This window comes from Anastrepha ludens, chromosome 2 (assembly GCF_028408465.1).
Source record: "Anastrepha ludens isolate Willacy chromosome 2, idAnaLude1.1, whole genome shotgun sequence".
NCBI lineage: Eukaryota > Metazoa > Arthropoda > Insecta > Diptera > Tephritidae > Anastrepha > Anastrepha ludens.
In genome coordinates this window covers 446,448-459,389 of record NC_071498.1, presented here as the reverse complement: position 1 = coordinate 459,389, position 12,942 = coordinate 446,448, and the positions used below count along the sequence as shown (strand labels likewise).

At 40.8% G+C, this 12,942-nt stretch overlaps 2 protein-coding genes across 5 annotated transcripts in view; both read right to left on the bottom strand.

Annotated features, from left to right (window-relative positions):
* Positions 1–147: 147 nt before the first annotated feature.
* LOC128861400 (zinc metalloproteinase nas-13) lies at positions 148–1,203 on the bottom strand. Its single transcript, XM_054099523.1, has one exon. The coding sequence runs from the start codon at positions 1,024–1,026 to the stop codon at positions 223–225; it is 804 nt and encodes a 267-aa protein (XP_053955498.1). The 5' UTR covers positions 1,027–1,203; the 3' UTR covers positions 148–222.
* A 34-nt stretch (positions 1,204–1,237) lies between these two features.
* The window catches only part of LOC128861375 (protein fem-1 homolog CG6966), a 28,726-nt gene continuing 17,021 nt past the window's right edge, over positions 1,238–12,942 (bottom strand). For 2 of the 4 annotated variants that reach the window (XM_054099489.1, XM_054099512.1), the window contains exons 2-6: positions 4,119–4,476; positions 3,449–4,049; positions 3,132–3,385; positions 2,617–3,080; positions 1,238–2,559 (exon numbers count right to left, since the gene is read on the bottom strand). In XM_054099489.1, coding sequence (XP_053955464.1) covers positions 2,374–2,559; positions 2,617–3,080; positions 3,132–3,385; positions 3,449–4,049; positions 4,119–4,476 — 1,863 coding nt within the window. In that variant the 3' untranslated portion in view covers positions 1,238–2,373. The remainder of the gene's footprint in view (positions 2,560–2,616; positions 3,081–3,131; positions 3,386–3,448; positions 4,050–4,118; positions 4,477–12,942) is intronic. The other 2 variants (XM_054099496.1, XM_054099505.1) reach the window with 2 other exon arrangements.

The following is a 12,942-nucleotide window of genomic DNA, read 5'->3' as shown; positions in this document are numbered from 1 at the left end:
GAGGAATGTGGTCGCTAGTATGACAGGTTAAAACTTATGTTAAAACAATACCAATATTTAAACTGTGTTTTCCTTCTCTTCCTCGGACAAAGCAAACGGGTAACTCCATATCTAAACAAAACAATCAAATAATCAGAAAAGGCGTGCAACTTTTATTATTTACTTATTAAATGACGAGTCAATATATGAAAAATTCTCTTTTTTGCACCAGTTACCTACTGTTTATTTCGTTAATCCACATTTGTACATCATTTTGATTTTCATCAGGTCTCCCTTCGACGGTCCGACAATTTGGCCCATGTCACGATCCATCATCGTGTTTCCAATCTTTGCACGCATGGATGGTTTGGTCTGATCCTTTGCGAAAGCAAACTGTGAGTAGTGCATAAGGCTCTCGTAGTCATACTCCACGTTATATGTGGTGGTATAAATTTCGGGATATGCAATGAATTGCGGCCAGTACTTTTGTGGAATGTTCGTATATTCGATTTGCACGTACTTATTGCGGTCGGGGCGACTCTGTTCATGATAGAGACCGAGCACATGCATCGTCTCATGCTGTATTACGCCGCGTTCGCTTAAGCAATACGGATTTAATACCACATCGTGTGGCCCAGTCGGTGTTAGTGGATTAAACCCAACTCTTGTACCACACATATTCGAAGATTTCTTGTAGTTAATATACCTCAAGTTCCCATCTCGACGTTCGTCATATTCCTTGAATTTTAAACAAGTGCTCTCATTGAATACCTTCAGTGCCACGTGAACATTTTCCTCTTCCACCTTGCTGTAATCAGGTGAGATTTTGTAGAGCAGTAAGTTGCTTGGCCATCGTTGTAATGGAGAATTTACTGCGTTGCGAGTTTTGTCTTCTGCTTCTTCATCGTCTACATTTATTTCATTGAAATAGTTCTCGAAGTTTTCTATGGCGCGTTTTCCATAAGGCATCGGTTTCGTGGAAGCCCATTGCACAGTTAGCAATAAAATTTGTGTACTAACGAGGATACAATACTTACGACAATGCATTCCCTCAAATTGCTAGAATTTATGAAACTTACTTTGCACAGCGATATTCCTTTATATACCGTCTCGTTTCATTAGCATACAACTACTTTATCACAACGCCGGAATTCAATGCTAATTACAAGCGATAGATGGAATACTTGCAAGTTCTTTTTACTTATCAACTACACTACGTAAGTGGAGTACGGCTTGGTTAATTAAGTAAAACACACAATTCATGATTTTAAAATGTTTGTGTTTGTATTAAATTACTCTACTTAATATTTGTATTTAAGGTATTTATATCAACTTTTAAGTATTTCTCCACGCGTCTTACAAAAGCCTGCTCTCCCTTTATACTAAAAAAGGAGCCAAAGTCGACTTTTTTACAAACTTACTTATATTTTATGCTACATATTTATTTATCGCATTGCTTAATTCTGATTTATTTTTGTTAGCATGACATTTATGGGCCAAGCTATTCACACTTTGAGTCTCCAACATTTATAACTAATAAGAATTGCAAATGATTTTCAATTCATTTTCGTCTATGTTGCCAGCAAAGACAGTCGACAAAGAACCCGCCTCTTATTAGTCGTTAAACAAAAGTATATTTTTTAAGATCGATAATCTATAGGATATATGTATGTAATTGTAGAGTTCTACATTCACTGAAATTTTTGATTTGATGTACATACACTCTGAGCGATTAATATAAAATTAATTATTTTGCAGCTGTTTGGTATTTATGAGTGCATTGAAAATATATACGAATGAACTAAGCTGCTATACATGTATATCAAGAATTGTATTACTGATTATGCATTTTATTTTGTTACACTGATTTGCTTAGTCGTTTCCTTTTCTTTTATTTACTATCTGCCTATGTATGGTATATATGCTTGCTTTTATCCTCAAACATCTTTATTTCATTCACTAAAGCTGAATGTCTTACTTTTTGCATCACTGTTTTACTCAAACGCCTCTAGGTAAAACGAAAAATCTGGTCAATGCACAGAATTTGTTCTGTTTGTCATAGAATATCAGTACAATATTTTAAATTTCATTCATTTCTGGTTTACTAAAGCTTGACATTGGATGAGTTGCAGGCTATTGTTTTACATTACATATATCAGTGCAAATGCCAAACAGGAAGAAAGGGCATCAATATTAACATTAATAACTTCAATATCTCCGCGAACTGGTTTTGATAAGTAATATACACGTAAAAATAAAATTCAATAGAATATTAAAACACGCGTCGATCACAAAAGTATTCACAACTGCGATCATTTACTCTGCTCTGCCCTGCGCTGAACAGTTGAACACGTTATGAGCATTCTGGCATATTTTACAGCTCTCACTCAGCATTTAGTGAATTTCAATAAATGTGTACAGCGATGAAGGGACGATATTAACATACTTAATTCGATGTTTTTGTATTGTTCGCGCAGCTAAACATGCCAGAGTAGTGAATTTCAGTGGATTTACAATTTCATGTATTTTCGTAGGATTCAACAGTGACTCGAAGGTTTCACCAGCATCGTTTTTAGCATCCTGGAATAAAAATATTATTATTGTCAAATGATTAATCTGTGAATAATCTTAACTTACCAGATGTACCCCATATTTTAAAAGCACTTTCGTTAATGCTCGTGGACATGGTTGCGCTGTTGCAGCCAAATGTAATGGCGTGTTTCCAGCGTCATCTCTAGCATTCGGGTTGGCTCCGACTTCGAGTAGAGCTTTCGCTAGTGCTGGTGAAGGAAACTGGCAAGCAGGATAGCGACCAACAAGGGTGCCTTCTCGATAACAGGCGTAGTGCAAGGCAGTTCGCCCTGATCTAACGGACACTTTAAGCCGATTCAACTTATATAAAGAATATAAAATTTGTTTGCGCATATTTGGGCAGAAGTTTTCGTCTTCCTCAAGTGATGCCAATAAACAGCCAATATGTAAAGCGCTTACTAAGGCGCGGCTTAAAGCATTCGGATCGTGATTGCAATCATGCATAGTTGGTGGTGCAACGGGATTTTTTTCGTGTTCTAGGCTCCATTCAAGGCCTGAAAGTGCTAAGTCTAAATACTTCACGCGAAAATAAACCTATTTTATTCAAGCAATTTGATTACCTCGTTCGACTTCTAAAACAGCCTTATTAAATATCATCAACATATCTGCAGCTTCGATTGGTGGTACAATGCGGCCGCGGGGTAACAAACGCCCAGCTTCGACTAACATAAAACTAAACAGCTCAGCAAATGATAGCAAAGACGATTGAGTCATTGGACTAAGAGGTTGAAGAATTTTCTGCTGCATCGTTAGCGCATAAGTCCATAATTCAATGCAACGATCAAAACGTCCGGCATCCGCATAATGCGCACCTCTACATGACACGAAAATATGTAAATAAATCATCATGGTAATAAATATAATATTCCTAAGGTACCTGAATCGTATGTAATAGCTGGTGTCAGGATGAGTTGGCCCCAAGATCCTTTGTCGTATAACCAAAGCTTGCATTCGCATTTCATCGGGATCCAAAACCAACTCTTCCAGCGCTTCTATTGTTGCCACTTCCGATACATATTCGTAAGCAGCAGTGGGTTCACCGATAACTTTTGGAATTTTTGGTTCCTGATTTCGGTCTTCCATTGCGCGCCGCCACAGTGACAAAGCACTGATCATATCACGTTTTTTATCCACATATGTTGCACCTAAAAGTTCCAAGGCATCGATTCTACTTTTTCGACTGACACAGGGCAAAGTAATAAGGTGTTCCACAATTGGCAAATGCCCAGTCACGCTGGCAGCCAACAGAGGTGTCATACCATAATAATCGACATCCATTGTTGCACCATGCTTCAGCAACAGTTGCAAAATCTCCAGCGAACCAGATTCCGCGCAGTCATGCAAGGCCGTATTCCCCTTTATACTGCACCGATTCACATCGGCATTCAGTGATAGTAGATACTGCGCGATCTTATAGTGGCCCTTGTAGCAAGCTATCATTAGACATGTATGGCCGTGTCGGTTGGCCACTTCAAAATCTGAAAAGTATAAAAACCCAGTTTAAAGTATATAAAATAATCTTCGTTCTCACAAAAGAAAAAACACACCTGCACCGTTGTTCACAAGAAACTTGACGATGTCGAAGTGCCCATCGAAACAAGCTGCTCGCAGTGGCGTTGATTTTGTGCGTGTCGTGCTATTTACATTAGCCCCATGATGTACCAGCAGTTTCACGATACCATAATGACCCGCAGCTGCGGCACACCATAGCGGTGGCGCGTCTTCAATTGGTTCTCCATCGAAACTCACTGATCCTACTTGCTCAACGTTGGCATGCCGCTTTAGCAAATACTCTACTATATTGTAATGGCCATTTCGGCAGGCAATCACCAACGGTGTGGCACCATTTACTTTCGCAGATATAAGCATCATCACTTCCGACTCTGATCTGTTGGCGAGAGTATGCTACAGAATAAGAATAAACAAAAAAAATTAAATTGATTAAAACAAAATTATTGGGAGTATTTCAGTAAAAACCATTACAGCAGCAATATTTAAACCCTGCTGAGTTTCAATTTAGATTAATGCGAAAATCAAATTAAAGTTGAAAATATAAAAATAAGTAAATTGATGACGCTTGAAGTAAAGGTTTCCTTGTATGAACATGGTTTTGAGAGCGTAAACTGTCAAATTCTCACAAATTCCCCTGCTGAAAACTTGGTAAAAAACAGATTCATAAACACAAAAGAACAGCTGATCTTTGAGCTGTCGCAACAGGCGCAAGATTCGCCAAAAATCTGAAGTTTTGCCTATGGAGATGTATCCCCAACTCAGGGTCCCACTATGCATTGGCATGTTGTGTATGAATATATTTTTCGCATACGCCGTTGCTTTTACTGTCGCTGCAGTCATTGCCACCATTGCGTTCCGCCTACATTAAGTGTATTTACATACGCACATATATTATACCACACGAATTTTCGATGTATAAAAACAAATAGTTCATTCGTGCATAGGTACATAAATGTGTGTGCGTGTGCATGCCTTCGATTAGCTTAGCAGTGATCTTTGCAAGATCATGCTGGTGTAGTGGTATCTCAAACTCGTAATGCGCTGACATTGTGTGAGTTCAATGTCAAATAAAAATAATTTATGCGTAGAAACAAAGGAGGTATCTGATACATTATTACATACGGATATGAGCTAGATTACGATTAATATAATATCAATGCAATATCCAAAATGCAGCACTTACAGTATTGGCTAAAACTTTGGCACTCACTTAACATTTTTTTTCATAAACTTTGTAAATTTGTTTGTGAATTCGATACTATAACTATATAATGGGCTATTTTCACTTTTCCAAACATTTGTTTAGACAATTGACAAAACAACATTTCCCACCACAAAAATTAACTTCGAAAACTAAAGCAATTCTGTTAACCCTCCTTTTTTTAAAACATTCGGTTGGGCACCCGGATCTGACCTTTTTTCGTCCTTTTCAAAGCTCCTTTTTAAAAGGTTACGTCCGTAAATCGCTAGAAAATTAAATTTTAGGAAACTACTTCGAAACTCAAGTCGTTAGCTACAACAGAAATATTTTAAATTTACGTCGAAAGCCGAAAAAGTCCCGGGTGCCCAACAGAGGGTTAAAAAATATTACAATACGTTTGTGACTGCGATACTAATTAATAGTGCCACTTATTAGTGGGAGAATACGTTTTTATGTAAAATGGGATTGTTGTAAGATATTAGGTGAGACTAATGGCAAGAAAAAGGTTCCGAAATCAACATAAAAATAAAATTATCAATGAATGACATCTTTAAGCCAAGTAAAAGCTATTTAAATTTATAAATTAACAAAAAACAACTCACGTGAATATTTATTTACCACAGCACTGGCGCTAAAATAAAGCGGCTGAGTTACACGTGCTCGCACGTTCAAATAAAACGAATTTATGGGACATCAACGAAAGCAAGATTGGTGTCGAAGCCATAAAGGAATATTAAGTTTAAATAAAGTAGAGCAACTGGACCAGAATTGGCGTTTCTTTCATTTCAAGGTGAATGAGCTTAATTCTGAAGACAGAAAACCACAAAGAATCACAGGAACACTAAAATCCATTTTTCCGCAATTAAATTTATTTGTACGTGCAAACGCAAAAGTGGTTTTTAATTTCCATACATTAAGATTTTCCATTTCTAGTAGTAGCGAACTGGATAAGTAAACTAAAGTAAAAGTTAATTGTCTGCGGAAAATTTAATAATTTTGAGTTCGAGCAATGGAAAGAGTAAAAATATAAAGCAACATCACTGGATGAGTCATGTGATAGTGGTTCTGCCAAATAAGACTATTAATATTGGCGTGCACACTTGCAAAGAACTTGTTTTTATGTATAAATAACTCTACCGCGTGTTCAGTATTAATGAAAACATTGAAGTATGAATAACGCGTTACACCTGCTTGATTTAGAAGTTTATACAACTATGATTTCCGTTAAATGTTAGATTCCTCAATGTCAGATTCGACAGTTTATTTCATTACATTCACTTAACGTAGTTGGAATCTAGCCTCATCCTATCGAACTATGTACGAATTGTCTAGAGGTGTGCCGTGGGGCACAAAACTCCGTTATAGCAGCATGCGTTTAGCATCACTGTTACATAGACAATACTTTCTGTAGATTGTGTTCGCGAAGTTCATATTTTATTTTATAGGGAAAATTTAGAAGAATGCGATATTTCATTTTTGGAAACATTTTCACCAGCAGGGAAAAACAGCTGATCCAAAACGGCTACTTACAATTTGTGCAAATCACAAAATTAAATTTATCGTAGGAAATATAAAGAATACAGATAGGGAAGAAGAAAATAAATATACTTTGGACCTTACGCATTTGTCTGGAGAACACACTAGGTCCAATTTTTCGTATTTCACTTTTAATTTTCAAATTTAAATAAAATATCAGTTGTCTGCGAAACTAGAAAGTTTTCGCTTGTTTTCTTCTCGCTTACTATTTCTACATACATATGTTTCTTTCAAATAAGATGTGAAAGCTTTTTAAACTAACTTCACGATCTAGTTCGCGATAATGGCGCTGTTGAAATGGAGCAAAAAAAAATTGTTTTGGTATTTCATTCTTTAATTTTTTTTGCAAGTAGACCTTTGACCGTATCGAAGAGAGAAAATCAACCTTTGGGCGAACAGCAGACGACCAAATGTTCCTATTGATAAAATTCAAACCCTATATGTGTGTGGTAAGCATAATCCACATCCAACATCCAAATTCGAAAGATTATTAGAATACTAAGTCCAATATTTACGATAATGCTACTATGGAATGAACATGCAAAACATGTTGTGAACACTATCAAATGGCATCCTACAACATAGATCCTACGGATGGACATCAGCAACAAATTTAAGAAAAATCAACATCGTCTTAACAAATGCTTCAGTTCAACACTGAGAGTTGAAGCAAGTTACCAGGACTTCACAGACACGTGTAATGAGAGCGCCATCAAACTAAGAGCCAAAACAATAACCTCAACACAAGCAAGCCTTCATGAGTATTTTAGAAACATATCAATCTCTCTAAAACGATATTACAAGCTGCAACCTGCAGTATAAGAAATATCATCAACATTTTGCACGATTTAACGCTACCCATTCGTGGACCACACGGTATGTGGCCACATGTCGATCCCGCCATCTGGTGCCCTTAGCCCCCACGGGCGCTACCTGACGCAATGTGTTGGTGCAATCGGCCAGCACCCCTACGGTGACACCCTAGCAGAAACTGCTTGCTGAGCAGTTTGTTATGCTCCTTCACAGGAAGCATGTGAGCCTCGTCATGCAGGTGTTGTATTGGGGTCATCAGGAGACATCCTGTCGTGGTCCTAATTGCAGTATTTTGGCAGGTCTGGAGCTTCGTCCACTGCGTATCACTGGTTCCGGGCGACCAGACTGGCGCAGCATAGTTAAGAACCGGTCGGCCTATTGCTTTGAAAGTCGACAGCAACATTTCTTTGTCTTTGCCCCAAGAGTTGCCGGCAAGCGACTTGAGGACCTTGTTGCGATTTTGTACTCTCGTTGCAATAGCGGTTGTGTGCGCTGAGAAGGAGAACAAGCTGTCAAAGGTGACTCCCAATATTCTGGGGTTGTTTACCGTCGGTATTGGGGTATCATTGACGTGTACCTGAAGTTGCAGCTTGACCTCCTTTGTCCAGGTGGTAAAAAGGGTCGCCGTGGATTTAGTGGGAGAAATTTTTAGGTTTCTCGCAGTGAAGAAGCGAGAAAGGCGGGCGAGGTAGTCGTTTACTTTTGCGCATAGGCCATCAATGTCATTGCCCGACGCCATTATCGTGCAGTCGTCGGCGTATGAGACCAGTGAGACTCCCTCTGGTGGCTGGAGTTTCGAAATGTAGAAATTAAAAAGCAAGGGTGAAAGGACACCACCCTGCGGTACTCCCTGGTTTATTTTTCTCTGTTTTGACGTTTGGTCTCGAAATATCACCGACGTGACGACCACTCACTCAGCCCTGTCGGGAGTGTCGACTGTAAAATGTCATCTAGTAGCGTGGCGTGGCTGACTGTATCGAAAGCCTTTTGTAAATCCAACGCTACTAGGATAGTCCTCTCGCAGGGGCGGTTTTGGTTTAGTCCGCGGTTTACCTGGGTGTTTATGACGGTGAGTGCCGTGGTGGTGTGCACTCTTCGGAAACCATGCTGGTGTGAGGCTGGAGTCAGGTGTTCTATAAGGAGTGGGAGTAGAAGGGCTTCAAGCGCCTTCAGTACTGGGGAAAGGAGAGTTATCGGACGATAGGACTCCCCTTGGTTGGCGGGTTTCCGTGGCTTCAGTAGTGTCACCACTCTCCCTAATTTCCACTTATCAGGAATGACGAGAGTGGCCATAGGCAGGTTGAAGACCTTGGTGAGAAATTCTACTCCCAGTGGACCTAGCTTTTTCAGCATCAGCATGATTAGTCCGTCAGGGCCAATGGCTTTAGATGGTTTCATATGTTTGATGGCCCCCTGAACCTCGTCGCTGGAAAAAGCAAGCGGTGCACTGTTGTATGTCAGTTTGTGCACAACGTTTGGATCTGTCGACCGGAGGATACAGTATAAATTGCCGGCTAAAGTAGCTCGCGCATCTCTTCGGATCCGACGAAGTACGACCGTTGAAGGTGATATCCACCTTGTCGTTGTGCTTCGTCGGGTTCGACAGGGACCTTACGGTGGACCAGAGCTTGCTCACACCAGAGATGAAGTTGCAGGACTTCAGACGCTCTATCCATTTGGTCCGCTTATGTCGGGTTACCAGTTGCCGGATCTCTGAATTGAGATCCTTTATTCGAGGATCCCCGGGATCGGCCTTGCGTAGGCGATCACGCTCATTCGCCAGAACAGCTGCTTCGGCTGGGAAATTGGAACGTATGTCCCGGATCCGTCCAGCGGGTATGAAGCGGGCCGCGGCGGCTGTGATCACCTTGCGGAATGCGCGTTCGCCTGCGCGCACATCGGTGGGAATGTATAGGGCTGCGAAGATGTCCTCAGTAAATTCCGCGAATCTGGTCCAATCAGCTTTGTTAAAGTTGATATATGACCGATGATCCGCGGAAACAAAGTCGGCAAGTTTCTCGATCGAGATGATAATGGGCAAGTAGGCTGATGGAAGCGATAGCATAGGTCGCCAGGTTATGCTATTTATCAGACCTGCGCTAGCAATTGTGATGTCAGGCGAGCTGCTGCAATTGCCCACTATCCTAGTGGAGGCGTCGTCGTTTACAGTGCTGAATGTCGAATTGTCTATCTGCTCTGCCAATAGCTGTCCCCTACGATCATTTGGCAAGCTTGAATGCCAAAGAACGTGATGCGCGTTAAAGTCACCTACTACCAATCGGTTTTCTCCCCTGATGAGCGCACCAATATCAGGGAGATATCTTGCGGGCAGCAGGTGACAGGGGGTATATAGATATTATCGGCATCGCCTGACCGGACACCTATACCTTGACATTCTAAGGTGCTTTCCCTGCGGTCGATGCCTTCATCGATGAGACGATACTGCACTGAATGGTGGACTATGAACGCTAGGCCACCACCGTTGTCTCGCTCGCAGTCCTTTCTATGCACGTTGTAGCCGTCCCTGGTAATCAGGGGGGAGCTAGCGTGCAGTTTTGTTGTTGTTGTTGTTGTTGTTGTTGTTAACAGCATAGGTAGCCCTGTCAGTGTAGGCATATCATCGGTCGTCTTCGTCTAGCTCATCTAGGGGTAGGCCTAGGAAACATGCTGTTTCGACAGGTTGGCTCCAGCGGGAGAGGGGGGTTAGATGAGTCGGTTTAAGGGGGCATGTGAAGAGGTAGTTAGTGTCGTGCGGGGTACCTTCACATGCCGGACATGTGTTTGGTATGTCGGGGTCGATTCTGGATATGTAGGAGTTTAACCTGCTACAGTATCCAGAACGTAGTTGTGCCAGTGTTACACGAGTCTCACGGGGAAGCTGGAGCTCTTCGTCTGCAATAGGTGGTGGTTGGACTCCGATTACGGCATTCACAGGACGGGAGTTCAAGAAGGTGGTAACGGTCTCCCGGTGAATGTCGTTTATTGACTGTCTAAATACTGTCCGGTCCAGTAGGTTACGGTCAGTTTTGTCCTGGATTTCGTCAGCGTAGTCTAGGAGGTGTCTCCTGACGTGCCTAGGAGGCGGCTCGGGCTCAAGCAGGTGTCTGCAGGGATGAGACCTGCGGTAACATCCAAGCAGGAACTACTTGCTGAGCAGTTTGTTGTGCTCCACAACTGGGAGCATTTGTGCCTCGTTATGAAGGTGTTGGATGGGTGACATCAGGAGGCACCCGGTCGCTGTCCGAATGGCGGTATTTTGACAAGTCTGTAGCTTTGTCCACTGCGAATCACTAGTACCAGGCGACCAGACAGGCGCAGCATACTTAAGAACCGGCCGGCCAATTGCCTTAAATGTCGAAAGCAACAGTTCTTTGTCTTTGCCCCAAGTGCTGCCGGCCAGCGATTTGTGGACCTTGTTGCGATTTTGGACTTTTGTGGCAATTGCGGTTGTATGCGCAGAGAAGGAGAGCAAGCTGTCAAAGGTTACACCCAAAATTTTGGGGTTATTTACCGTCGGAATTGGTGTATCATCGACTTTTACCTTAAGGGGGGCCTCTACTGTAAAACTTAAAAAAAATCGATTTTTTACTTTTTGTTGAAACATACTCAGAAACAACTCCAGAATGTTCCATGAAAATCTTAAAAAGAAATCTTGAATAGTTTTCAAGTTATAAAAGTTTTAGCAAAGCAGGTATAAACTGAGCGCTCGAGCGGTTTACGGTCATATGCGCTTGATAATGCGCTTGTTTTAGCGTGTTTTTCTCGAAACCACGTTTTCAAAATTGCCCACATCACAGCTCCGTGAAAAATTAACATATCAAGCTCAAACTTTGATAGTATATTTTTAACAATATTTACTAGTTTTTAAAGCTATGGTGGGAAAAAATTTATTATTTATAACCCCTTTTTTAATAACAAAATGACAACAAAAAAATGTCGATTTTTTAAAAAACTTCAAAAATTTTACAAAAAAATTTTTTTTTGCAAGTAATAGGCTTAACAACTAAAAATAATGATATATAATAAAAAAAAATTGGTTTTTTTCATTTCAGATTTTTTTTAAATGCGCGACAGTGTGGGCAGATTTCAAAAGGCGTTTCGGGGGAGCGGCTGTACAGCTGCCATTTTGAAATGAAAATAAATTTAAAAAATTTTTTTGTACACTCAAGACCTGTGTTTATGTAACCCTAAACTTTTTTTTACTAATTAAATTAATACAAGTATGAAAACAAAATCCATGAAAATTTGATTTTTACAGTAGAATCCCCCCTTAAGGGACAGCTTGACCTCCTTTGTCCAGGTGGTAAAGAGGGTCGCCGTGGACTTGGTGGGGGAAAGTTGGAGATTCCTCGCAGTGAAAAAGCGAGAAAGGTCGGTGAGGTAGTTGTTCACTTTGGAACACAGGCCATCGATGTCATTGCCCGACGCCATTATCGTGCAGTCGTCAGCGTATGAGATCAGGGAAACTCCCGCTGGTGGTTGGGGGAGCTTCGAGATGTAGAAATTGAACAGCAAGGGAGAAAGGACAATACCCTGCGGTACACCTTGCTTAATCTTTCTCTGCTTTGAAGTTTGATCTCGAAATATCACTGACGAGTGCCGACCGCTCAGATAGTTCGCGGACCACCTCTTCAGCCCTGGCGGGAGTGTCGACTGATAAATGTCATCTAGTAGCGTGGAATGGCTGACTGTATCGAAAGCCTTTTTCAAGTCCAACGCTACTAGGACAGTCCTTTCGCAGGGGCGGTTTTGGTTAAGGGGTTATACGCAGTTATGACTTTCAAAAAAATCGATTTTTTTTATTGCATTTTTGTAATGTACATATATTCAAAAGTATACGTACGAAATTTGAAATAGATCTAAGCAATACTTTCGGAGTTATACCAAAATATGTAGAGATGCCTCGGCACGTTTTAAGGTAGGTTGACAGAGGCTCAAGCGGCGGCCGCTTATCTCGACCGTTGCTCCTTTTATATACCTGTGTATTGTATTCTTATACATTGAGTGAGAGCATAAAAGTGTTTTCCTTGTACCTGAGAGCAAAATTCAACAGTTTTTAGACGTTTCGTCAGTATATACAGCCAAGGCAAGCAGTGAAGTCGTGCATTAGTTTTCGTATTTTCTGAAATATTTCGTTCGGATTTCTAAGATAATTCAGAATTATAGTACAATAATTTAATATGAAAGTTAGTAGAGAACGACGTTCTGTTACAAATGCACACAAATCGAGAAATAAAAATCGAAAAAACGTTTTTAATCCGAATAAAGCTGAGACGGACGAAAGCAGCGTTAGCGCGTCTGCGAAAAAA